Here is a 27955-nt window from a genome sequence, read left to right on the forward strand (position 1 = left end):
AATGCCTTTAGGTAGTGAACCAGGTAGCTTATCTAGCAAAAAAAAAACACACCAAGCGAGCAATACAAAAAGGGTAGTGTTGCATCAAACCATGAACACTTTGGGTCTTAGGTTAAAACCAATTTATTCCAAACAGACACGTATGCCAGCTAACAGGGTTAAGCACAGGGAAAGAATGCTATTACAGATACATCACTCACTTCTCATAAAAACTTGCTTTTTCCAACTCACTGCAACAGTCAATCGTCCAAGCTACCTTCAATGAGCTCGCATGTAGCAGTCACACAAGGCTTTAATCGAATTATTTGCAGTTAAAAAACAATATGTACATTTCAAAAGCACAAGGCATAAATAGCAAAGCAAAAGAAATTCTGCACTTCAAATGTCAGCACACAGGGAAGTTGTGCCATAATTAGCCTGAAGCCTGCACACCGAACACTGAAGCAGTTTTTCCACCAATTCCATGTCGCACAAAAAAACTAGTATAGTGGGGAATGTTTATGACTAGTACTGCATCACAAAAAATTAGTGACTCAGATCAAACAACAAAGCACTAAAAAAAAAAAGAGAGATGCTCTCACATAACTCCAAGGGAGCACACATAAAGAGCACAAGCTGAATTTCTGCAAAGAGACGCTCCCTGAAAAGAAAGGCGTAAGTGCGTATAGAAAGATATTCTGCACATGCCTCTTTGCAACTTTGGCTTTATTTTGCATAATTTCACATTTTTCCTTGCAGACAAAGGAAAAGTCACTCCAACTGCAGATACTTTTTTCATCAAAACTGCACATTCATACAGGAAGCTCACTAGCAAAAACGTTCACAGGAACAAAAGTATGTGCAAAGTTAGAGTGTGGACAAGCCAATTAGGGAAGAAAAATGTGCAGGAAGCTGCAATAACAAAAAAAAAAAAAATAGTTCTCTCCCCTTTATGCCCCCTTTCCCAAAGCTTCCAAGTGTTTTTTGTTAGCATGCTGTATACACCCAGAGACTTGAATAGTACATGTACACAGATACCTTTGTGTATTTACACACACATGCACACATGTACCATTACATATATATATATATATATATGTATATGTATGTGTGTATCAGTGTTGCCAAAAAAAAAAAAGAACTGCCCACTGTGAGCTGTTTCTCTTCGTGTGTAGTGCATGCAAGCTCAGCAGCAGCCACCACTGGCACTTGCTCCGCCGCCACTTGAAGGCATGCTAGGACTGGTAGGCGAATGCTGGGGCCCAATCTTGATGCCATTAGCCTGAAACACAGACATTCCACATCACGAACCAGAATTAATTTTTCTAGGATCCTCCCGAAATTGTGACAAAAAGCCCTTTCTATTGCATTATTGAAATGACCCCAATAACAAAAAAGTATGCTGTCCTATACTGGCAGCAAAAAGGGCAATAGTAATAGACGCAGTATAATATTGTTAAAGTTGATTTAGAGGGAAGGTTTAATTCCAGGGAGCTTCATCTGCGAAGGGGGAAATGTCAGGCAGTGCTAAAGAGAGGAAAAAGGAAGTGTGGAAAAGAAGAAGCTCGCTATATTTCCGTTAACGCACCAGGCTAAGGTGGGCTCATCCCTGTAAATAAACCTTAGCCATATGTAACCAATAAAGCGAACAGCAAAAATCTAAAAGGCCAAGGCGGCCTTAATGTTAATAAGATGCAAACATTCTATTCCTGAAATGAAAAGAATTATTCAAGAGAAAGGATATGGTGTGAAAAATGCTTAAAAAAAAAAAAGGCGAGAAAGCCAAAAAGGGATCGTATACAGTAGAACCTCGTTTATACGGTTCTCATTAACACTGAAATTCGGTTAACTCAGACCCGCTGCGCGGTCCTGGCAAGACTGTATAGTTCAATGGTGGCAGACGCTCATCTCGGAGGCATTTACCCGCACATCGGCTAACTCGGAGAACTCCGAGGATGAGGGCTACCGACTTTCCTGCGTTACCATGCGATACAGCATGGATGTGCATCTACAGCGGGCGGGCAATGGGAAACCTACGCGAGGTGTCGGTCTGCGCGCTGCTCGGCAAAAACGAAAAACAGTGGCAAAAAAAGGCCAATGGGCACAAAATGTGATGATAGCTGATCATGTGAGAAGTGGCTAGGTGGCGCCGGTGACCGTGTGCTTCAATGGGAGAAGCCATATTATCATCATCATCCTCATGGCGGAGAGACTGTATTTTGCTGTCAAATGAATGCCACTCTGTCCTGTGGCTGCGATGGCTGCGATGGCTGCACTGACTACACGCCTGATTTCTTTGTCCAAATTATTTGTGATGCAACGATGACAGTATGTGAATCATGAAAATAAGCGAATGTTGCTTGGTTGACTGTATTTGTGAACTGTTGCCGCTGCTGTTGCACTCCACAACAATGGTGACCACCACTCCAGTGAAGCGACGACGATGTTGCCGTCGCTGGCACGCTGACCGATAAAGACTGAAATTGTTCCGGTGATGAAAGTCATGAGCAGCCGCTGCTACGATGTTGCACTGTGCAAGAGGTCGCGGAGGCTCTCGCTGTACTAGGGAAATTTTGCGTCTGATCACGTGGCAATGAGCTTCCGGCCAGGTGGAGAAAATCGCGCGCATTATCCAAGCTTTAGTATTGGAAGTGTACTCAAATGGCACCCTTCGGTTACCTATAAAGCACCGCGGTTGTTTGCTCCGCCCGATTACAAAGAGAGGACGCTTGTCCGAGCCATCCATGTTTGAACACAAAAAAGTGGTCACCCACTTTTTGCTCAGCTTGCCGCCACGGCATTTCACAAAAAAAATCCGGTCTCGTCCGCATTGCAAATAAGCATTGTATTCGTTCACAATGTTTTGGTAGCTTTCCTGCCTCCAGGATGTAGCTGCTTCAGCGTCGACACTCGCCGACTCTCTTGACACCACCTTAGTGATGATGCCGTGCCATGCTTTGAATCTGCTTAGCCAAGCACTCGCCTTAAAAGCCCACTGTCCACCCTCTGGTCGAAAATATTTTCTTCCCCGGTGACTGTGAGACTTCGCCCCTAGAACGCAAGGCCGCAAAATGTTTTTGAAAAGAGTAACTATTAACGCAGTTACAGCCACCGCCCGCAATCACCTGATTCTGTCATGCTTCTCTCCTTCCGTTCCCTTGCAAATATTTTTCACTCTCCTGCCCGAGGTCGTCTAGCATCCGCAAGACAAATTCCCCTTCCTCCTCCGTGTTTGGCGGGAAGTGGGGTGTGGCACTCCGCGAGCGCAGGAAAAAAAAAAAAAAAAAAACCCAGCCGAGGGAGCGCGCGCTACTGGATTCAGTCTGGCCGTGGCGAGGGAAAAGCGCGCAGCGAGCGGTAGACACCCATCGTTCTCCCGTCAGTCAGCGAGACAGACCAATGGACATTGTTCCCGGTACGTACGTCATTACTGTGGCTCGACGGGCCAGCGCAGGAAACGGGGAAGCTGGCTTCCCAAAGGAGAGCATGAGAGAGCTTTGAATTGTATTTTCGATGCTTTGCTGCGCGCGTGTCACTGTAGCATTTTGCACAGACTATCTCCGGTACCTGATCGAAACACCGGGCTCCTTTGCTTAAAAGGGCCTTCCCTGGACAGTGGCCCTTTAAGGCTGTCAATGCCCCAAAATGCATGTGAAGTCAACAGCCTTCTGCTGTACAAGGCTTCCAGACAAAGGCAACTTGTTCGCTCTCTTGTCGAGGAACCACTGGAATACGGCCTTGTCAACGTTTTCATAAAGCGGCGTTACCAGAGTTCTGTGTTGCGCGCTTGCGCCGTTCTGAAGTTCCGCCATGAGGGTGGTTTTTGATTTTAGAATTGTAGTAAGTGAGTTGCATAGGACGCCGAACTACTACGTAATATCAGACTTCTTTCTGCCTTTCGCAGCGTTGGCAATGACTGCAGACTTCTCCCATGAAGAGTAAAAAACTTCAAGCAGGGCTTGTTGGTTCACAGTTATTAAGGGAGGACATGGCTCTTAAAGCTACTTTTCTTAATTTTTGACCAAACTTGATGAAACTTTGTATTCTGATTCAGCTTCTTGCACCAATTACAAATATGTAACCATTTTTCCAATTGACCAACTAGTTCAAAGGGTAAATAAAATTAATTGTTTATAATTTGCAAAAACAAAGAAAAAATAACCGCACTACAAAACATTCACATGAACACTTTGCTAGATACCAGCAAACATAAGAAATATAGTGTTAAGAGCACTTTTTTGATATAACAAATATTAGCGATTTTATAGCAGTTCAAAGTCCACTGTTCCAAATGTGGGTGCCCTAATGTCTGATCTAGAGCAAAACAAACACTTTTGAAATGTAAATTGCTAACCTGTTCCTAACATTGTGCGCTTTGCACATTTAACTATATGCCATGCGCAGCGCCTATAGGGGCGCGTAGTGGCGGGCGTCTGAACCCGAGGCGGGCCTCATGCGGCAAGCGTGGCCGTGGTGCGTGCGATCTGCCGTTTGTGCACGTCTCACGGGCACTACCGCGATGACAGTGCGCACAAGGGGATCATACTTTATAATAGTGGACATGTGTTCGATATCCCGGCCGTCTGGAACTACATCGCCTCCATATGCATCAAATGTCTGCTTCAGACGAGCGTCAACAACGTTGCATACGAAGTGGAGCTTTGTCAAGCAGACAACAGCGTGACAGTGTGCCGCTGCGGTTGCCAACCTGCCCACTACCGCAGCGGCAGCCAATGGGGAGGCGTCTTTCAACACGGCAACCAATCGGAGGCGCGCTTTCAACGTAGGACCCGTGTGACCACCTCCGGCAGACCCGCGCTTCTTTTGTGTTTATGCCATTGTTACAAGATGGCGATGACCGAGAATTCAGAAACGGAACGGCGAGACATTGAGCTTTCGAACGATACCACGATGGCAGCGCTTGGTGGCAGGAAAGACGAGATATGGTTCCGCAACTGCGGTGATTTTGCGCAATTTAAAGCAGTTTTCTCGCTATGTGCACTGGCAAATTATTTTTTTTTTTCGGGCACTTTTAATGCGTTTTCAGCCAAACCATTTTGATACAATGTAGATTATAGGTGTTATAAATACCGAAATGGGTGGTTTCCAAAACCAATTTTTTTTTCGCGATTTTCGCGACCTATTCCCCGCGCCCCACCTAAACTCTTTCGCTATCACGCCTATTCAAGTCGATCAAGCTGATCGACGATTCAAATTCTTGAGCGCGCGAGTGGTTTGCAGGCACCTAGCGCCATCTAGGTTAGAAAGGGGGAAACACGACGTGATCAGACATGTTTTGTTGGGTTTTTGTTTTTCGGCGCTCCTCCCGGCACCATTTCGGATTGCAGAGTGAGCGATGAAGCATGGCGTCGTCATCGCGCGCGGACACTTCTAGAAGAGATCGCGTTTCTCAATTATTGAGCGCTTCAGGAGCTGATTTTGCGGATGCAGACAGCAGTGGCGAGCCAGAAGATGTGCACACATCAGACTTAAGCACCCATGAGGAGGATGCGTCGAAGTCGAGCCGGAACATCCAGCGGGGGTGTGTTGCTCTATGTGTGGCGCATATTTCGATTATTAATAAATAGTTATGAGCGGCGGAGCATGTGCTCACAGCTATGTTATTTGTTTTCAATGTCAAAACGTCCTACGGACATCATTCCTTGCTAGCAGCAGTGAAGCGCATGCAGTTTTTTCCGAAATGAAACCAGGGAGTCGAAGTTGGTGGTATTAACTTTTTATTTTTTTGCTGAAAGAACAGTTTTCGGCAATACCCTCTGCAAAGTGTGTCATCTTTTAATGATAGCTACAGAATGTATATCTTCAAATTTTTCCACGCTTGGTATATTTAAAGTATTGCTCTTTTTTCAATAAGAATGATGTCCTCATTGTACAAATTTTTAAATTTTAATTTTTTTTTTACTAATTTGTCAAATATATATGTAACATTTATGTTATTGAATAGAACATTCTTTTAGCTACATTTTGATACCAAACAATGTAAATAAGGCATTAGTGTCTAGTAGCCAAAAAAATATTTCCTTACACTTAGTAAAAACTGCCCTTTTTCCTGTGGTAGCGAAAGAGTTAAGTATGCTTAAATTATTTTACGGCTATTGATGTATACTGTAATAAAGTGTTTAGTGCTCCTTACAATGATTAGCGTTGTTCAACCCGATTTACTCATCACTAGTAAGTAGGCAAGCCTAGTACATGGGAAAAAACGTGGGTATGCTTTTTTTAAATCTTTTTTTTTTTTCCTTCGCTGGTCCAGGTATAACGATGATCGGTTATAATGATCGAATTTTCATATTTTCTCAATATTGTTATAAGTGGACTGCACTGTGGTTTGCCCACAAACACTAGACATGTAATGCCATCTAGCAGCTACACCAGCTATATGCTTGCAGGTTTGCAGGCTCCATTTTGCTTTTCCGAATGTTGTGACAAGGCTGGCTGTTAAAAAAGGTCTCATCGTTCCGTGCTTGCTTCAAGAAGCGTCCATGTTCGCGGCCTAATAGCGCCTACCACGCGACGCCATTACACAGTGGATTTTAAGCGGAAGGTAGTTTTGGAGGTGGAGAGAACTTCAAACCAACAAGCCCATCTCGACTTAGGCGTGGAAGAAAGGAATGCGCACCGGTGGCGGAAGCAGCGGGATGAACTTTTCAACTGTGCTACGAAGCGAATGGCCTTCACTGGACCCAAGAACGGGTGACACCATGATGTAAAAAAAGATATAGAAAGAAAAGGGAAGGTGAAATGCCCGTGACGATGGAGATGATAGAGGTTAAGGCGAAGATCACAAACATTAGAGGCGTTGCACAGACCCAATTTAAGGCCAGCAGGGGCTGGGTCACTTGCTTCATGCAGCGTTTCGGTTTCAACCTGCGACACCAGACTTCCATGTGCCAAAACCTACCCCGACTTTGAGGTGAGGCTTGCAGCATTCCAGCGCTTCGTTATCAAGATGCGGCTGGAGGACTACAGACTGGGCCCAATCGGTAACGCCAATCAGACCTCAGTGTGTTTCCACAAGCCTGTAGCGCCCAGTCAACGAGAAGGGCGCGAAACCAGTGAAATTAAAAACTGCTGGGTATGAGAAGCAACATTTTACTGTGATGTTATGCTGCACAATGGATGGGTGAAAATTGCCGCCTGGAGAGGCTTTCTCTAAAAACGTCTTCATGCACCCTCATGAAAATGGATGGATGAGTGGCTCCCTTTTTGAAGATTGGGTGAAGACCGTTCGGCAACGCCGTCCTGGGGCCCTGTTGTTAAAGGAGTCACTCCTAGTTCTCGACTCCTACCGCGGCCGCTTGACTACATGTAAAGTATGTGCTTTCAGATAGCGGTACAGACAATGCGGTGATACCAGTTGACGAGCTAGATACAACCACTTGACAATGCTCTCAACAAGCCCTTTAAGGATAGGCTACAAAAGCATTATGAATGGCTGACAGTGCAAGACCACCAGCTCACACCGACAGGGTGCATCATGAGTGCTTCGCTTAGCCAAGTGGTGAACTGGGTCGCCGCGGCAGGGGACGAAATTCTGGCCTAACTGATTGTGCGGGCCTTCCGAAAGTGCAGCATCTCGATGTGCTGGACGGAAGCGAGAACAGTGCACTGTGGGAAGAAGCCAGTGACAAAGAGGACAGTGACGTCAACGAAGATGACGATGAGTGAGCAATAAACGTGAGTGTTGCAAGCATAATAAAATAAATGTTCTAGACCAAGTCAATGCTTTTTTTTTTTCATTTCGCTTATACAGTGAAAGCTCGTTAATTCGACCCCAGTTAATTCGACATGCACGCGAGGTCCCTCCAATTATACATAGGAGTCTATGGGGCAAAACTCTCGTTAATTCGACCAAATTTTGCCGTCCGTCAGTTAATTCGACGTAGCTCCATAACCCCTGTAGCCCGCCATTTCGCATTTCACTGCGGAAGAGGTAAAAAAAAAAGGCAGCGTACGACATCCGCACTGTCATCGCCATCAGCAGAATGATGTGAGGGGAGCGAGGTCAGCCGGAAGTTCGTTCTTTCCTAGCCCTACCTTCGCGCAGTGGAGTCGCCGAGTTCGCCTCAGCGTGTGTCGTCGCCACATGCTTTTTGCATCTATGGTCACGCTTCGCCTACGTGTTTACTGTGCTGCGTGTGTGCATAGAGTGCTGTGCCTGCGCATCTTGACGCTGAGTGCTGCTGCGATAGCGACACCAGCAAAGCGGCCGAAGTATGAAGCGAAAGACTTGGCCACAAAAGTGCAAATATTGAAGGCGATCAAGGACGGCGTTTCACGCCAAGACGTGATGAACAAGTATGGAGTGAAGAGGACAACCTTGGCCACGTATGTCAAAAATGAAAAGAACATCTTGGAGGCGTTCGACAGTGAAAGCTTCAATGCTAAAAGGAAAAGACTGCGGACGGCGGCCTACACGGAGCTCGAAGAAGCCATACTGCGTTGGATCACAAACGCACGAGAGGCCTATCTCCCTATGAGTGGGCCACTAATTTGTGCACATACTGAAAGATTCGCCGCAAGAATGAATGTCGAAGATTTTAAAGCCTCCGAAGGTTGGCTCGCTCGTTTTAAAAGCCGGCACAATCTCACGCTCAAGAATGTGTGTGGCGAAAGAGCTGCCGCGAGCGAAGAAGCAATCGAGGAGTGGCGGACCAACGACCTGCTTGAACATCTGGCTGCGTATGACGCGAGAAACATATTCAACGCTGACGAAACAGCACTGTTCTTTAAAGCTCTCCCGGACAAGACAACAACTTTCAAAGGTGACTCGTGCACAGCAGGAAAACGCAGCAAGGAAAGAGTAAGTATTCTACTTGCCGCCAACATGACGGGAACAGAGCGGTTGCCGCTCTTAGTGATTGGAAAGGCGCAGAAGCCTAGGTGCTTTAAAAACGCAAGGAACCTTCCTGTTAATTATCACGCTAACAGGAAGGCTTGGATGACATCCAGCATTTTTCAGACGTGGCTGCATCAGCTTGACCGGCGTTTTGGAATGGAGAAGCGCAAGGTCCTCATGGTTGTAGATAATTGCAGTGCTCACTGCAAGGTGTCGGGCCTTGAATGGATCAAGCTGGTGTTTCTCCCACCTAATACAACCTCAGCCCTACAACCCATGGATCAGGGAATAATTCAGTTCGTGAAATGCAAATACAGAAAGCACGTCTTGCAGCGCATGCTTCTGTGTATGGAAGCGGGGAAGAAATACGAGCTTACGCTCCTCAGCGCTATAAACATTCTGGCTAATGAATGGACCAAGACGCCTCCAGAAGTGATCGCTAACTGCTTCAGTCATAGCGGTTTTGTATCACCGGACTGCCGTGCAGAGACACTGCCATGCGAGTCGGCTGACGCAAACGCAGAGGACGACAGCTGTTTTGACAATGTCTTGCCTTCTTCTGTGCGGCTTGCTGATTACATCACCATCGATGATGGCGTCGCAGTCGCCGGACAGCTGACTGAGGACGACATAATTCAGGAAGTTAAAAGTACCGGCAACGACGATTCATCAGAAAATGATTGTGAACAGCTGCCCCCGCCGTCGAAGCGCACGGTTAAAGAAGCCGCAGAAGCGCTGTCCGTTCTGGAAGAATTCTGCGAACAGATTACCGATGGTGCGCATGCCACGAAGCATCTGGCAGCGATTAGCGCTATTGTCGCCGGTCAAATTTGCCCGATAAAACAGATGGTGATAACTTCTTTACCAAATAAAGGTATGTCATCCAGGGGCTCATTTCGCTTTTTTTTTTCGTTTTTTTTTCATTCGATAATTCGACAGTCGGATAATTCGACAATTTTTCACAGTCCCGTCGATGTCGAATTAACAAGCTTTTACTGTATTTGAGTAAACTTTTTTTTTTCCTGCCCTCCTGAATTCTGGGGGTCAGCCTAGAATCGAGTAAATACGGTTTTGTCACCTGAGCGCTAGGTGGAACATCCTTTTCCTGAGCCTCTGCGTTGCTATTCTGCAAGACTGAAGTTGACAAAGTCTGCACGACACAAGTGTGGAGCAGGCGCACGCACAGCAAAGGCGTGTGACATGTGCAAGACTGAAGTTGACAAAGTCTGCACGACACAAGTGTGGAGCAGGCGCACGCACAGCAAAGGCGTGTGACATGATAATGCAATGGTCAGATCATATGCAGCACACCAGACTGTCAGCTGTTGATGCTAGTTTCTATCGCTGTTCCTAGACGGCATAGGACGCGAACGCGCAGGCAATTCAAATAAGTGAAATACAGGTGAACCTCGATATAACGAAGTTCGCGATGCAACAAATTATTTTTCGTTTCAGTTTCTTGCTTCCATAGAAATGCACATATTATTTCCCCAGATTTAATTAAGCAGTTTCGCGCCGTTGTTTCGATACAACGAAGTGTTTGTGAGAAAAGAAAGCAATGTTTGGCAAACCCCATCGTATGGAAACAAACAAACAAAAAAATTACTTATTGCAAAAACATGTAGCATGTTTGTAGGCAATAAAATAAAATTAAGGAAACCGGAAAAATTTTCCCCATCCACAAAGCCCCGCCTGCTCGGACATTCAATAGCACGTGTGATGTTTCCACGTCAGGAATGACGCTTTGACTGGAGAAACGCTGTCTGAAGAGTTTTATGTGATGGCATGCAAAGACATGTCGAGATAGTCATTTCGTTCTATATTGGCGCTCGTACATATGAGCTTGAGATAAGCCCATTTCGCCCTTTCACAGTGGCCGGTGGTTAGAGCGTTCGACTGCTGATCCACAGGAAGCGGATTCAATCCCGGCCATAGAGAATACTTTTTGTTTGAAGTGAAACATGAGGTGCTCGTGTTCTGAAAGACGTCACTGCACGTAAAGAACCCTACAAGTCGAAATTCCTGAATCCCTGCACTACGGCATACTTTATAGCAACCTTAGTTTGGGATGTTAAAGATACAAAACTAAGCTATCACATCTGTCTCATCGCAACATTATCAGCCTCGTGAAGCGTGAACACAGTCAATGGCCATTAAGTCGCACACAGTGCACACACCAACGACGCCCATGGTCAATATTTCTAAATATGTAGTCCACAGTTCACCAAAGCTAGACGAAGCAAACCAAACCAGCTGTACTATTTTGCGGCAACCTGATGTTTGCATGTCTCATTCCTATCAGCCAATGATAGCATGCAACAGATTGCAGGGATGCTTGATGCCATTAATGAACTCCCACAGCATCTTGGTTTTGTATTAGGTGAAAGCGCACCTGCTCCGTGGCAGTCGCTGCATCAACGTGTGAAGCTCGTGCTAATTTTCAGTGTTGGCGTGTATACACCTCCAGCCATCAATCAAGATTTCGCGATCCATAATTTGATCAGACAATACTTCGAAGATTAGGCTGTGATTCAATCCCGCGTACTTGGGCACAGTAGTTGAAAGCCCTAAACACTGCACCACCTGTAGTTTCGAATTCCATGACGCATGCCTCAGAATTTCTGGTACAGTCGAATCTCGATATAATCCATCCCGCGGGACCGCAAAAAATCTGTGATTATAAGCCAGTGGTCAAACCTAGGTATGCAAATGACGTACCTTGGCAGTGGGCACGTGTGTAGACAAGCAAAACTTAAATGAAAATGTTGCACCAATTCCAAAGCTGAATCATTTGAAGAAATCAATTATTTTCCTCTGCCGCGTGCAGCAAACACGACCGTGCACTACATTACACCGCTACAGCACATACACCTGTCTTGGTCTTTCAAAATGATTGCGGCAGTCGATGGGGTGTTGCTACCCGTCTGTAGAGGCCGAATCTCGCCTTTTCCTTGCGTCTATTTCTTGCAGTAAAAGCGGCTGCGTTCATATCTTCTTGGCACTTCGCTGGCTAATATCATCGCTCTTGCACAAACTTCGCAATAAAATAATCCGCGGCATATATATATATAAAAAAAGACAAAACTTCTAGCACGCTCGAATGCACAAACGACCGACCCGCGTACGACACACAAGAAAAATACGCAGGCGGCTAGGCCTGCTGGCTACTGCGTAATAAACCATAGCTTCGTGGTGGCGCTAGGAGCTGGTACTAGATGTGCTGATGATAGCTACAGCCCACGGACCACACACACAGAAACGGCGGTTTCTTTTTCACGCGAGAGTTGCAAGCTGCGGCGCTGTTAATTTTAGCCGAATTTGTAATACTGATGTTCCAAAATTATAGAAGAAATAAAATGTGTTCGTTATTCTGAAATTACGCTATTTTGAAATTCGTAATTCTGAAATAGTTTTACATTGAAAACATTGCAAATCTGCGGGGGATTCTTAAAAAATTCATTAATGTGGTGTTCATAGTAACGAGATTTCACTGTATATCTGCAGGTTACAGTAAGGCTGGTCTACAGAGATGGACATGGAGAATTCATAATTTCTTAATGCACAGCACTGCTCAACATTACCTCATTGTTTATGTCGAAAACACCTTCCTGGATCTTCTCGTAGATCTCCTTGGCTGTGTTGATGAAAGCTTCTTCCACATTGGCAGCAGTCTTGGCTGAGGTTTCCATAAAGATAAGGCCATGCTCCCGTGCAAAGGCCTCACCCTCTTCCTTCTTCACTTCCCGCCGAGTTTCCAAGTCACTGCATAATACACAATCATCCCACAGACTGCTGTAGGCACTCAAAGATATTGAAGCTCAAGGTGAAGGAATACATAGAGGCCTCAGAAAGCCCTGTTTGAAACAGAATGTCTTTGTCCCTGTTTCACTGTACTATGAGTGCACTGATGAAATGCAAACAGCAGTGTTCGAGGCAAATCGATGAAAGCAGAGTTATCAGGTATAGTTAGCCGGTAGACACCGCATATCCCTGTCTGCACTAACGATCACCGTTTTATCTCCCTCAGCAACGATGCTGATGCAGCTGCAGGTTCCAGCATCTGCTGTTTCTATTTTTTTTTTCCCACAGTTTGTGCATATGATGGAGTGCTTGTGGTTAATAATCATCATCAGCCTGACTATACGCACTGCAAGGCGAAGGCCTCTCCCATATTTCTCCAATTAACCCGGTTCTGTGCTAGCTGCATCCACTTGACCCCTGCGAACTTCTTAACCTCATCCGCCCACCTTTCTGCCGCCCCCTGCTAAGCTTTCCTTCCCTTGGAATCGAGTTTGTTACCCTAAGCGACCATCGGTTATCCTCTCTTCACACTACATGTCCTGCCCATGCCCATTCCCTTTTCTTGATTGCGTCCTTTTCTTGCGTGCATGCGCACTGCTGTTCTGAAGTATGTTGAACTAACTATCCAACAACCGTCTTTAAAATTCTCCAGAAATGAATATTTACTGCACATGAATGCAATTATTACTAACGCACCAATAAAGGCGACAGTGCTAGCACAACCATTTAAACAGATCCATACGAGGAGCGACCATTTCTTTTATTTTGAAAATGAACACAAGCTAAGTTCTTTTTATGTTAAACAATTCTTTGAATTTTACATTGACTAGTCTTACTTATTTCCACAGTTTGCCAGTACTAAAGATAGCAAACAAAATAGGAGTGCAATTGCCAACTTGGGTAATTCTTGACAGCTTGGTTGTTCCTATCCAGTATAACCACCACCTCATGCTCAATGTACGTAAATCCAGCAATGTGACCAACAGTTGGTTTCAAATCAATTAAGAAAACATGTTTTAAAATTTCAAAATTACAAAGCACGAGCTTTAGGAAGCCCTCAATTTTGCTTTACCAAGTCGGGTCAAGAGCAATCGCATTAATTCCATCCACAACTAAAATTATGAAAGTACTGAGTACCTTTTGTTTCCAATGAGCATGATCACCATGTTGGAGTTAGAGTGCTGACGAGCATCCTCCAGCCAAGTTGTCAGATGGTTGAAAGTGTCCCTTCTGAAAACAAAAGCCAGTCATTATAAGCAGGCAGCTTACTGAAAGATTTGCCAACTTTGACAGTGCTAAGCTTACCGTGTGATGTCATACACAAGCAAAGCTCCAGCTGCGCCCCTGTAGTAGGACCGAGTGATTGAACGGAATGCTTCTTGTCCAGCCTAAAAGAAACAAGAATTTAACCTGCGTGAGCAACACTATTCAGTTAGTCACCTTACTTTGAAAACACTGCAGATAGCACTTTTGAGTACATATAACGTGAGACACCACTGTCAACAATACTGAGCCACCAGCAATCACGTGGTAGTGTTTAATAGTGTCAATGCAGGTGCAAGGCACCATAATAGCAGAACATCCATCACATTAAACTCATTAGGTGCATTTTTGAAAGCTCCATGCTCCCTTTTCAGATAACCTTTGCAATATGTAAAATTAGGGTTTTCTTATTGAACTCTGCACCAATAACGCTAAATAATTTATAATTGAATTTATTTTCTCATCAGCTTTGGTTTCAGCAGCCGAGCAATGGCGAAGTCAAACTGGAGTCTACGTCACAAGAGGGATGAAAAAAGTGAGATATAATCACTCCCGATTCCTGTTCTCAAGGCAGGCTGGCTTTAGCATCGGGAACTGAAATAGCAAAGGAGCGATAATATCTCAATTTCTGCACTCCTCATATGATGAGACTCCGCTTTGACATCACAGCCATCGCTCAGCTGTTGGAAAAAAAAAAAAAAATCAGAACAGGTGAGAAAAAAAAAATTATTCAAAGGGGTAAAAACAGTGCTAAGACAAGGAACAACGGAAGAACGGAAGAACAAAGGACTGACACCAGTCCTGCTGTCCTCCTCTGTCCCTTATCTCAGGGTATTACCCGTAGGAATGTATTAACTCAATTCTGATTTACTGAATAAATTTGACAAATTATTTAGTGGTTGTGAATGAGTGCCCTAGGGCAAAACTGATAATTATGACTAAATTCTGCACCATAGTATTCAAGGGCATGCTGCACAGGACTAACCAGTCCTGCAGCTGCACCGTTTGAATCATGATTTCTATGCACAACAATATTTATCCCATTTAGCAAGTGTCTCCATATACAGCAAACCCTTATTAACTCGAAGTTGTAAAATCCGGGAAAAATTTCGAGATAAGCGGAGTTTCGAGCTGAGCAAAATGCCAAACATTTATGGCGACAATCCCTGGCGATCAGTCGCGTGATGCCGCGGCCAACGCCTGTCGTTGCTGCTGGTGCACACCGCACAGAGCGACCAACTCTGCGACAGAGGCGAGTTTTCAGCGTTGCTTTGTTACCACCATCTCGTCGTTTGGTCATGGGGAGTACAATTACGCTATATCCCATTTCTAACACTAAACAGCATGACATACAGTAGAACACTGATGAATTTTATGTAACGCATCGCGTGTAGAAAAAAAAGAAAAGGTCACAGCTCAGCAGCGCGCTACTACACTGCGATGCAGGCAGCGACTTCCTCTTGCTCCTTTCGAAAATTAACAATATCTAGCCACACTAGCCTTTTTATTTTCCTTTACTACCCTACCAAGCTTTTACTGAATTGTGTTGATGAGCTCATATATGCACAGATCAAACGAAGTGAGCGTCTGCAGGTTGTTCGCTTAAACAGGACTAGGAAAACCAACTTCGCTCGCGGGGAAAAAAAAAAATGCCAGGACGGAAATGGAGTAGCCCAAAGCCTTCTGTGATTGGCTGCCTAGCGAGCTGCTTCTGGGTGATACGCAAAATTTTTTACAAACCCAGAACCTGAGTGCGACAGCGACGAGCGAAAATGCTTTGGCGGCCCTTGACCCGTCTCATCTGTCGACGCTCCAATGCACAAAGGGAGCTTTTGTAATAAACGGAAAAGAATTCTCAGAAAAAACTCAAATTTATAATTTTTGAAGGAAGAACTAGGTAATGCTTGCCCGCTTCGCGTTGGCGTTCGGCCCGACAAAAATGTCCTCGAGCTGCTAAACGCGTCGCATAAGCCGTTGGTCACCACCACTGCATTCAACTTTGTTGTGGAGCAAGCGTTGTGGACACCACATACACAACAAAAATCAGTCAACGCTTTATGCACATAGCGCGATGAAACAGAACCACACAATCACTAAATCACTCTTGCCGGTATGACCCATCAGCCCCAGCGCTCACGTGACTGCTCCCAAGGCGAAAAACGGCTGCGTCCGCGGGAATATTGTATTCGCTCTTCAAACATGACCGCGTTCGGCACTTAGTATAAGAATAAAGCGCTTGTTCGGAGCCCCTATCACTTTTTGGTAATGACTTTTGCCTTCGGCCCTTCCGGTCAAAATTTCGAGATATCCGCATTACACCTGAAAAATGCTTCGAAATAAACGGGAGCTAATACATAGCACCTATGGGAGGTGAAAGCACGGCGTGAAAAATTTTCGACTTAAAGGGCAACTCCGGTGGTTATTTCATCATTTTTTGTTTTTAGTTGACTTACATTTCTCGGCATGTCCTGACTCCTACACAAAAAAACGTTTTTCGAAATTCTAATTAGAAGTATTTTTAAAAAAGAAAAACGGAAATCGAAACCGAAACTGCTTTCACGACCAGAAACGACGTCCCAGTTGACGAAATGGTGACGTCACACTCAGTATTAGAAAAGCACTCGTACGTGCGTTGGATGGTGAAAATAAAGTATGGAAATCATGACGCACTGCATAAAATGTCTGAGGTAGTTCAATATAAGCCTCACAATTTCATAATCACGCGAGAAGTGGACAGTAACGCCGGTATACTGTTTGTGACGTCAGCAACTCAGTGTTGCCCGCAGAAATACTCTAAACTTAAGCCATGAAAAAAGCATATTTTAAAGCAGTGTTGCGCGTGAACGGATTGTCGTACGGAGCCCAAATTTTGTAGAATGTGTCAGGACAGAGAGGAGAACTTATGATAAAATTTTTACCAGAATATTCGAATGTCAAAAAACCTCCGGAGTTGCCCTTTAACCAATTCTTCAATATGCAAGTTCGTGTTAAAGGGGGTTTACTGTATATGCAAATCTCATTCGATGTTGATCACTGACTAGATATGTGCTGCGAAATGGCTGAAGCTTATATTTGGAACCCTACGCAGTATTGTCACGTAGAACCACCTCAAATTAGGGATGTGGAATAAAAAAACCGTCTTTACTATTAATGACTCAGTCCTTTACAGCGATTCTGAGGTACCTTTGGTATGTCAGAGTTTACTTGTTTTGCAAGCATGAATACTTTGAAAGGTTTAAATATGTTTTTCATAACCCAAAACACTTCCTAAAAGATACTTCATGCCATGAGTCAAGTTAGTACTGTCCCCACATACTGTTTCTGCTTCTTTCTTCACTGATTGTTGCCTCATAATTTACTGTTGCCTAAGTGTTCGTTTTTTCCTTCTTACAAATGTTGCCGCTACGGCTTGGCCTGTATGACTGTAGTATGTGTAAATAAAGTAAACAAACAAGCGCATAATTAACACTTCAAAAGGAATGCTGAGTCGCAAAGTGCAGATGTGCAGACTCCAAAAACATTGCACAATCAAAGATCGCTGTGGCTCAAAGGTTAACATGCTCGGCTACTGACTGGAATATGTGGTAGAATACCCGAGTTCGAACTTGGCCACAACAGCCGTGTGTCAATGGAGACAAATGCAAAAGGCGTCCGCGTGCTGTGCGATGTCAGTGCACGTTAAAGGGACTATGAAACGCATAAAATGATGTAAAGCAAAACGGTCGAGAGAGAGGTACTCCCTCACTAGTCACTTCATTGCAAGGATTTTTCAGCTTGCTTCATTAACACTGGAGATATTGGCAATTAAAACTGGTGCTCCCCTCCCCCCTATCGATTCAACACTTTAAGACACCAGGAAAAAAAAAAAAACGAAAACGGCTCGAGGACTCTGCCCCGCCCATGAAAACGTCGTCGGGTGACACTCAGTTCATACATTTCCGGTTATCATGCCCTTTTTCCCGAGAACAAAAATTCTCCCCCCACACCGCCAACACATTCATCAATCTCTGCCTTTCCCTTTTAGTCTACGCTTGCACAGCATTCATGTTTTCCTCGGCCACTGGCTTCTGCAGTTTCTGACCTCTCGGAATTTTGCGCAAACAACTGCCCAAACGACCCAGGTCATTCACGAGCGCAGCAGTGGGCAGGCTGCTGCCGACACTGGCCACAGAGAAGTGCTTCCCTTCATATCCCTGTCCCACTGAGCGCAAACTAGCATGCACTCCTGCCGAGCATGGCTTTCCAAAAGGCACCTTTCTTCTCTCACACTGCCCGCCAGTCTCCAGTGCCGGTAACTTTGGTACAGTTTTCTCCGGTTTGACCAACGATGACCGGTCTCATTGTGGAGTTGTCGCGATAGCCAGCAACGACTCTGTATAAATGCAGGCAGACGAGTGTGCGAGTTGCATGTGTGAATACATGCTGTCGTTTTTAGCCAGAACGACCGCTTTTACGATGACCGACGAGAGGCATCTGTTGAGGTGCATAACTAATTGCATGTACATATTATCGGTATGAGCGTGTATTAATCAAGGAGTCGATACGAAGTTTGATATCGGATTACAGGTGAGCACGAATTACTAATGAGAAGTTTAAACCATATTTGCAAACATCGCAAAGTTATTTGCAATACAGTACTGGGATGAAATTATGCCAAAAATGAACCCTGTTCAGGATTGCTGACACATATATATACTGAGTTGCCAGTAGAAGTGACAGCTGCGGTACAAGCAAGTTTCTACACATATATGCAGTGGCGTATCAGCTGAAACCGGTGCGGCTTGGCTTACCCGGCCAGCTTGCACGCTATACTTGCTGCTATGGTGTCACTGAACTCAATCATCTCTTTATATTTTTATAAAAATGATGACAATAAGGTAGTGCCATGCGTAAACTATCTGCAATCTGCAGACTGATTCCAAAATGCCATTCGCCGTGGCTTCGATGACAGAGAAACAAGGCCTAGCGACGACCAGGAACAATGCACTGCCGGAGTGCTGTCCCCCTCAGTACTCTCGGATGGCACCTCTGCAGTAACCTTGCGGCATCCAGTGCTGCATGTAACCAGTGCAGATTTGAGTACTTTCGTGATGCAGCTGAGGGGAGACTAGAGACTACTGTTACATGTGTTCCATTTAAATAACAAGCCGCACAAACGATAGATGCTACAAAGACTGGACGGGACAATACTACGCTGTTGCTGAGCCCTCTGTCGGTACTCTAATACCGGTTTCCATTGGGCGAACAGGAGCACTTTTAGCTGCACTAAAAGTGCTCTCGCGAGTTTCGGCGCCTACCAGTGGTCGAACAGGGGCAGTAGCGTTGTGTTCTATTGGCAGAGGAGGCGCGCTTTTGGCCCGAGAGCAGACGAGAGCAGTCCTCGGTGCTCAGTCACCAGCAGCAGAGTACAGGGAGAATGGAGGAAGTCACGTGACCTTTTGACGTCACTTCTGGTTATTCGCCCGAAGCCTGGGCAGGACGGCAGAGAAAAATGGCGGGGGACGGCAGCGGTGCCGTTCGGCCGGTGGATACGGGCAACCCGAGCACGGGAAAAGTTTGATCACATCAAGCCTAACGTCACGCGCTCCCCCTCGCTCCGAGCAGCGTAGCAGCATTCACGGAGAACAGCGTGAATGTTTCGTTGGGGAGACGAGAACGCGTGTCCCCAGTGCTCTCGTATGCTGCTCTGGCTGCTCGTTGCTTTTGCTCCTGTTCGCCCAATGGAAACCGGTATAAGGTTGACGCTGCCCATTTTATGTGCAACTCCTGAAACATGACCTGAAGCAGAAGTGTAGAATTTGTACGATGTTGAATTGGGCCAGCTCGTGCACTTTTCGCACTCAGGCACTGACACACACTTTCAGTCCACAAATGCCACTATGCTCTCGGTTAACAATGTGAACCAAGTGCCAAGCTCAGGGGTTCACACATGCAGCACTGAAGCAGACGACTTTCACAGCTACCGGAAGCGTGTCCATAATGCCATGGATGCCGTGGCTGCAGCGAATGGCAGCCTCTAGAGGCCTGTCACTCTCCGTAGTTGTGTTGCATCATCTCAAAGAGAAAACAATAAATTGCTGGCTTCGTTTAAAGAAGTTAAACTTTGGACAATTGCTCAAAAACATTTGTTATACAAATTGAAAATCTTTATTAGTGGCCTTTCCAGCCATTTCATTGTCCCTTTAAAGATGCCCATGTGATCAAAATTATTCCAGAGCACTTCACTACAGCATTTCTTTGCACTCCCGCTTCCTCCCTTCCCTTAAGAGCACTCCAGGTTTCCACCGAGAAGTGTGGCAGGTACTGCGCGCTTCATTTTCTAAAACTAGTTAATTTTTATTTTCAACATCATCCCCAAATTCTTGGAACGTTCCTCAAAAAATTAAAAACTTCCCTCTACTGTGCAAATGTGCCTCATGAAGTCAGGCTGACAGTGCATAATTTTCAGCAATTTCAGAACTTCAAGGCAGGTGACTGAAAAAAAAAATAAAAAAAATTATTTAAAAACTTGTCTTCCCAACACATTTTTCATGTCAAATTGTATACTTCTGCTTGAAAAACACAGAACACAAGGCAGCTATTATCACAAGAAAAAAATATGCTGAAGGATTGAGAGTTTGCTAGTTTGCATGCAAAAATATGGCACATAGGTCCAGTTTTCCATTTGAAAGTGCTCGAAGCAAGTATGATACATGTGTACCACCGTCCTACAAAGGGTGAATGCAGTGCAGTGTGCTTGCAGAAATGGCGAATAATACCAATATGTAAATCATTTTTGTTCAACCTTGCATTGATCATTGGAGCGCATCAATATATCAATATAGGCAAATGTCAAATTTGTCCTCAGTATCCTTTCAAAACGACCATGATTGCAGGGTTGTCTGACATATTACAGTCTAGTATTCCAGCAAATAATAGCAGAGCGCATTATTTTATGTCCAGGGTTTGAGCACTTTATATGCAATCTTTGCTCTCAACTAATGGTCAAGAAGGTCTTCCTATCAACAGCGGCAGTCATGCTGACTAAGGCTGCGTGGCTAAAGCGTGCCGACAGTTCACAATTTCAGTGTTCCAGGGGAGGGGAGTCGCCGCTGTGCACACCTCTATTTTTTTGTGTGGCCAGCCACAGCTACTTTGGCTTTGGTTAGAATTGGCCTTGACCAGCTGCTCAGCCGATAATGCTTATGCAACCGTTTCTGCAGATTTCTTGTGCCGGTTTTGAAAACACCATTCTTGTATGGGCAGAGGCCACTTATAGGGCGATTTAGTGATGTCATGCCCCCCCGCCTCTGTGAAAACTATCGTCCAAGTTGGCCTTCACCCTTAGTTTTCTAGTGGTCCGACATGGAACACATTGCCCAATGCCATTCTTTAGAAAAAAGTGCGGATACCGTGCAGTGCAGCTCGGGAAAACTGAGCACCTCTTGAGTGGTCAGTGCCGAAATGCTGCAGCTATCATAGAAGAAAGCAGACTGGTGGCTTGGTGTTATAATAAATACTAAAGAGACTCAAGTTATTTCATTCATCAATGAGAACAATGTTCGAGGTAACCAAGGAAATGGCTCTGCATACTTGACATAAGGGGCCCCATCACAAAAACTGTCACAAATCTGTCACAAACTGCTCACTTAGCCCTGCCCCTATTGGTCGATTCTGGCCAGCGGAAATGCCGAACAATAGCTGCAGAACTAACTGACTGGTTTGTGACAGTTTTTCTGACATGATCATAATGCGACTGTTGCGCAATTCTGGCCCAAGTCTGAAAAGCAAACATGAGACAGCATGATGCATGTTATTATTATTACAGTCGACGACTGATTTTCGGACACCCAATTTTTCAGTCATGCTTGATTATTCGGACTTTTTCACGGCCCCAGGACATACCTTATAAAGTCAATGTATTATGCGGCTCAAAATTTCGGACACACTAGGGAGGGCTGTTCGATTTTTCGGACATTCCAAGCGTCAGCCAGGCCAACTGCCACACATTTTGAGCGGTGTCGCCGCCATCTTGTTTTTACTTTTTCCTTTGATAGCCTCGAAACCGGTGCCGACCTTGCGTTACTTGCACGCCGCTCCTCAGCTAAACTGATGCTGGATCGAGGCTATATTATTTGCCTGCAAGCTTCTGCTAGCCACCCTACTTCTGCTTCCGAAATGTCGCTGCTCGCTGCCGAAGTGCTTATTTTTTCTTTCTTTTAGCTCGATCGCTTCGATTGCCTGTTCCTCTGTGTGTTTGTCAAGTTTCCCGTGTGTTCCTGAGCATAGCGAGTAAGCCTAGCCGTGCATTTAAATTAAATCTGCTTCAGCTCTTCAAGAAGCTGTTTCCGTATTTTATAAGCAGCTTTTTTTTCTCTTTTTTTTTTTCCCTTGCAATGCGGCAGCGATAAGCCACTCAACGGAGTCGTGTTGTGATCCAGGGGTTGGTTGTGGTGGTGTGTTTCGGCAGTGGGAAACCCTACTCTGTCGATTTGCTTGAAGCATTTAGTATGCTCGCCGATGCGTGGAAGTCGGCGGCATCCACAACGCTGCGCAATTCCTTCTGCCACGCGAGATTTGTGCTGAATGAGTCTGCTGCCTTGGACGAGGAGAGCGTTGTCGAGCAGCTGTCAGGCAGCTTACTGACGACCTTCACACTGCAGGTGTTGAAATTCCATCGGCCGACTCGTTTTCAGAGTTCACAGACGTGGACCACGAGTTGGAACTGTGCGCTGGGCTCGCAGATGCAGAAATTATTCGCCAAGTGCTTGTGGAGCCTGAGAGCGATGACGACAATGACTCACCTGCAGCAGCGAAGCCGACGCAAGCTGAGCTGATGCAAGCAGTTGCAACTCTTTTGTCGGTTTAAGGCGACACTATGACTCTCGCCGAAATTCAGGCGGACCTGTTAGCACGGAAGCGGAGCGTGGTGCAGAAAAGCATTTATGACTTTTTCTGGCCTCAAAGTCAATAATAGGCAATACATTGAGCTTTTTTGGTGCACATTTGTTTTTTCAGACTGCCCGATTTTTCGCACATTTTCGCGGTCCGTTGAGAGTCCGAAAAATCTGTCGTCGACTGTACTTCAGTTGCATTCAGTAAGAGTGCCCATGTCTTTTACACCAGCCACCGTGGACGTGCACATGCAACAAGACTGGCTCATGGCAACACTTCCTTGCAATGCGCTGCATGAAAAGTCTATGCAGTTCACGATTTGGGCGACCATTGATGAAAGCGACACACAGCCGGCTGCAACTTGCTGGCGCTGCCAAGGCTAGCCGATGGCAAGGCCTACACTCGACTATTCTTTTGGAAATGGCCGGAGCTAAACTGAACTTGAATGAATCAGTTCTGCCTGCTCGCAGCAAACTCGCTCAACTTTGCAGAACTGGTGTGGCGCGTGCAAGTGAACTAAACAGACCTAATAACTGTTGAGCATTTGCGAACAACTGCTTCTCAGTATCTCCCCTTTGCCATCTGGGTACACCTGGGTACGCTAAAGGCCAAGTTACGAGCAGACGAAATATGAAGTATAAAAACTCAAAATACCGCTTCTCAATGCTACACATAAAAAAAAGAAAAAAAAAAAAAACATAAGTAATATGCTGCCTTCGCAACACAGCCAGTAAACTCGAGCCGAGCTAACAGCACACTTTCAGCACTACAAAAGTGCTAGACCAATTACATCCTATACTTTTAATAGAACCGTTCATAGCTATGTAAACATGCCATAAAAACAATAACTAAGGTCCTTCTTTATTTTATTTTTTCTTTATAAAAAGAAGACTCGGCCTAGGATAGCCCAGGTTGGAAGGAAATGTCCCCCCCCCCCCCGTTTCCCAGTTAATTTCACTCTCTTTTTAAATAGTGCCATAAAAGTGCAGGTGTATGCTAAGTTTACATTAACAGTGCTCCAAAAACAGACACAGGTCAAAAAACACTGCCATTCCTCTCTGTACTATAGTCTGATATAATTCAAGTTTGCAATAACCACTGCATACAATTCCTCCACGACAGCAAGTGGTCCATTGTTAAAGGGGTGCCGTGACGTCCGCCAGACCACAATTCCAGCCGGCCTCTAGGTTCTTTACACCTTCCCGATGCCCCAAAGCCCTATCATAACGGCGAAATCGTAGCGCCTAATATTTTAATCCGCTTTAATAATCTGTGCTTTGGCATCAATGTGAGCAACGCACGACGGCGAAGTTAGTTAACGGGTCTGACGGTTCCTTCTCGCTTGGGCGCTGCTTTGCTGATTGGTTGAGGACGCACTTTAAATTTTTATAGTCGAATGTTCTTCAAGTTACTATGCAGAAAACAAATAAAAGGTGCTTTAGTTTTGCGTGTGTTCTTGAAGTGCTTGTAAAATTAGGAACTGTAACTCAGGTAAATGCGGCGTTGTCAACGAGCGCAGTGGAGCGTCTGCTTGCTGTGATGATGGTGACGGTGGCTTTGCCCTGTGTAGCGAGTCGCTGCTGCCTTCTGGTACGGCGGAGCCAAAAAAAAAGAAAATCAACAGAGAAAAGAAAAAAAAAGTACGTCAATTCACTGTCCAGGCTCTACGGTAACAAGCACAAAGGTCACGCAGCTGATGCCAACTGACGCAGAGCTCGCAGGGCTCCCCCCACTGGAGAGACACCTCTTTGTGGTCTCCCCTCCTGCAGGCTCCTCAAATCCCAAGGCAGCTGACAACGTTCGGATCTCAGAGGCCAGCTAAATCGCTGGACAGTCTGAAATCACGTGGCTGATCGTTTTTGCCGGCCCTCCACAGATGGTACAAGTTGTGTCGAGATCTCCCGTGAAGCGCGCTCACCGCACCTGAGTCCGCAGCACTCCGCAGCAGGCTTCCGCCAGCAGGCCTCTGCCCAGGGAGTTGACATATAGATGTTCCCAGCAGACGACCTCCTTGCTGGTTCTGTACAGGTCTACGGTAGGCTTTGCCTTAGCTCCTGCACGCCATTCCTGTCTCCACCTTTCACACAAGTAGCGCTCGAGTGATCCATGGCAGCAGCAGTGATGGACGCCGATGAAACCCCAAACGGCGATGCAGATTTGCTGATCGTCGGGTCCAGCTCTTTGACACCCCCACAAAGATGGTGTGGAGCAGCATCTGGTGGGCTAGGCTAGCTTTGGGCAGACGGAGAAGCCAGTCCTCGTAGTACAGCTTAGCAGCGTCGTTACATGGTAATGACGCTGCCAAAAATGCGCGACTACAGGTTGAGTTGGACAGGCAACCATGGTGGATAGCTTCCGATACGTCAGCAGAAAGCTGCGTTTCTCGTAGGTTCCATCCAAGTCGAGCGAAATGGGAGAGGGGCTCCTTCTCACATCGGCTCAGACGTACTGTTCTTTTTTTTTCTTGTATTAAGAATTTTATGAACTGAATAACTCTCATTGATTTTTGTAATTCTTTTAGAACTGAGGTTGGCACAATGCAAAAAAACCTATACTTCATCTCACAAGATATCTGCAGCACTGCGAAAGGCAGAGGAGCCCTTGCAATTGTGCTCCTATGTGCCTCTCGCCCCTGCGCACTATAATAGAGAATTGTGCTCCTACTGTCACCCTTGCCAATTTGGGGGGCGAGGAGCACAACTGCCTATTGTAGCGCGACTGGACTGGGGTGCCTCTGCCTTTCGTAGTGCTGCAAAGATCTTGTGAGACAAGTATAGAGGTTGGCTGGAATTAGCAGCCTGACAAACGTCACTGTGCCCCTTTAAAGCTTTTCTGGTTAACTAAATAAAAAGTTATCCATGATACCAAATTAAAACCTCAAGAACTATGATGCATCTGGTTTGTTTGCTACAGTCAAATATTAGAAACAGAATCTGTCTGTTTAGCAGAGCAGTACACATGCCGCAGACCATAGTTAGCAACTGCTGTTGGTGCAGTGTGCAGCATGAATAAATATCAGCATGTGCAATACCCCCCCCCCCCCCCTTGTTTCCACAAAACAAGCTGTTCAGGTGTCATATTGATATTTCCAGATTTAATAAGTGTATTTGCACATGTTAGTAATGTATAATGTCTCAGCCCCATGGTAGCCTGCAGTAAGTACTAGTTGTTGCAATGCTGTTTAATAAACCCTCACATGAGCCCACAGCGTGAATATCACTGCACTTAGGGCTAGTACCTAGTACAGTCATCAGCACAGCTGTCTAGATCACTCCAACACTGACCTGACGCAAAAAGTGAAATTTTAGAACAGGGGCCTGGTCCTGGGGAAAATGATGGCGCTAGAATGAAGGCATGTGGGCATACTATTTGCAATGACAACTGCACTGTAGCACTTACAAAACAGCCCAGCCAATATCTCACTTCATTTGCTCTGCAGCACACCGCTCCAGCGCTCTAGACAGCTGTGCTGATGACTGTACTTAAGGTTACACAATTAGTGACTAACTCCCATTCAGTCAGTGCATCCTTTATTTATGGTGCTGTACTGCAGTCAGTTAACACACTCCTTATTCTCAATATGTGACCTAAGAAGTGTTTTCTGAATAGCTCAAAAGACACTTCTCGGGCCCAAAACAGATGAATGAACTGCACAATTACCTGGACGGCATGCTTTCCGAGTGTCAGCAAGCTGTCATAACACCCTAGTGCGCTTCATCACGCACGCACGCACGCACGCACACGCACGCACACACACACACACGCACACACACGCAACAACAACAACAACAACAACAACAACAACAACAACAACAACAACAACAACAACAACAAAAGCCTAACGCGCGCATGAGTCAGCTAAAATATGAACTTTCATCAAATATTATGCTGCTGTAAGTTGCACTTACCGTATCCCAAATCTGCAGCTTGATCTGTTTTCCATCGATTGTTATCATGCGGGCACCAAACTCAACCCCTACAAAGAAGGCAGGAATCATGAAAGGCTGCAACTCAATGTACGGGAATATGAAAACAACATGCGCTGATGCAGAACATACCAATGGTAAGGTCATGCACAGGTTGGAAGCGCTTATCTGTGAACTGCAGCAGAAGGCAGGATTTCCCCACTCCTGCAAGTAAAAGCAAAGCCGTGGTTCATCACCACACATGTAACAAACAAATGTAATACGCAACAGCTGTTTTAAATGGGGAGGGCAAGAAATCGAATAAGCCCCCCCCCCCCCCCCCCCCCCCTTCCCCCCCATAGCTTTAAACGCATTCGATACAAAACCAGAATCTGCAAAAAATACTAACGGAGGTGCGAGATTAAAACATATCAGGTACTGAGCGATCACTTTATTCGTTCATGTGGAAGGCTGCGAAGACAGTTGACGCTACAAAAGGGTAGCCAGACGCATTCAGCCTTCGCACCTATTCATCCGAACCAGCTGTCTCTTACTTAGAACAATTAAAACCCAGGATAAAGGTTTGCATTAATGTCAGTTAGTAGTCTGAACAGCCGTGATTGGAGCGAAGGGGCGTGATAAGTTCGGATACTTCTCAATACAGAATAAAGAGGAGTTCAAGCATTAGCGAGTCGCCATTTTGGCATTACGGAACTGAATGTTACAAAACGCGTCACGACAAGGAGCCGAAAATATAAGCAGGGAAAGCATTTCATCGAATTCAAAACGCCACACAGAACTTACCTGTGTCTCCAATTATTATGTACTTAAATAGGTACGCGTATGACATCCTTGAAAAACAGCGGTATCGCCAGGCTACAACACAGAGAACAGAACACCAGCAGCTCGCTCAACGAGCGATTCTAACACTGACGTCACACCATGCAACCAATTGTACGTAGGAGGCGGTAGTAACGAGGTTACTGCCACGCTACAATGTATCGTGCAAGAGGTCGTGGTATTGGTAGCATCGTGTACATTAAAATAATTTTAAGCTCGATCTAAATATTAAATTAAATGTAATCGCGTAAATGATATTTTAGCGTTGCCGTATATTGCTGTGGAACACTGTAGAGGTTGCATTTGTTGCATGGTGGTTGTTGCACCTCTTTCTTCCCATAGAGCTAGTGTTTCTTCCACCGTGTTGCAGACAGCGCAGTAACACTACCACTACCACCAGCTACCGCTAAAGCTAAAGTGGCTAAAGCATTTG

General features: G+C 45.4%; 1 protein-coding gene across 1 annotated transcript; it reads right to left on the bottom strand.

The window, feature by feature from the left end:
* Positions 1–105: 105 nt before the first annotated feature.
* Positions 106–27641, bottom strand: Rab2 (RAS oncogene family member Rab2). The gene is made up of 7 exons (XM_084590371.1): positions 27487–27641; positions 26836–26907; positions 26686–26753; positions 13946–14028; positions 13778–13870; positions 12421–12601; positions 106–1261 (listed from the first exon to the last, which is right to left on the bottom strand). Exons 1-7 carry the CDS (start codon positions 27530–27532, stop codon positions 1166–1168), a joined length of 639 nt encoding a protein of 212 aa, XP_084446497.1. The 5' UTR covers positions 27533–27641; the 3' UTR covers positions 106–1165.
* Between the last annotated feature and the right edge of the window lie 314 nt (positions 27642–27955).

The sequence above is a fragment of the Amblyomma maculatum genome, chromosome 1 (assembly GCF_055883805.1).
Source record: "Amblyomma maculatum isolate TAMU_Amacu chromosome 1, ASM5588380v1, whole genome shotgun sequence".
Lineage (NCBI taxonomy): Eukaryota > Metazoa > Arthropoda > Arachnida > Ixodida > Ixodidae > Amblyomma > Amblyomma maculatum.

Excerpts from the sequence above, each read along its gene's own strand:
- Rab2 (XM_084590371.1), bottom strand. The coding sequence starts at position 27,532 with ATGTCATACGCGTACCTATTTAAGTACATAATAATTGGAGACACAG. Across the intron at positions 26,754-26,835 it reads TGTGCATGACCTTACCATTG|GGGTTGAGTTTGGTGCCCGC; the intron begins GTATGTTCTGCA and ends CCTTCTTTGTAG. Across the intron at positions 12,602-13,777 it reads ATGCTCATTGGAAACAAAAG|TGACTTGGAAACTCGGCGGG; the intron begins GTACTCAGTACT and ends TGTATTATGCAG.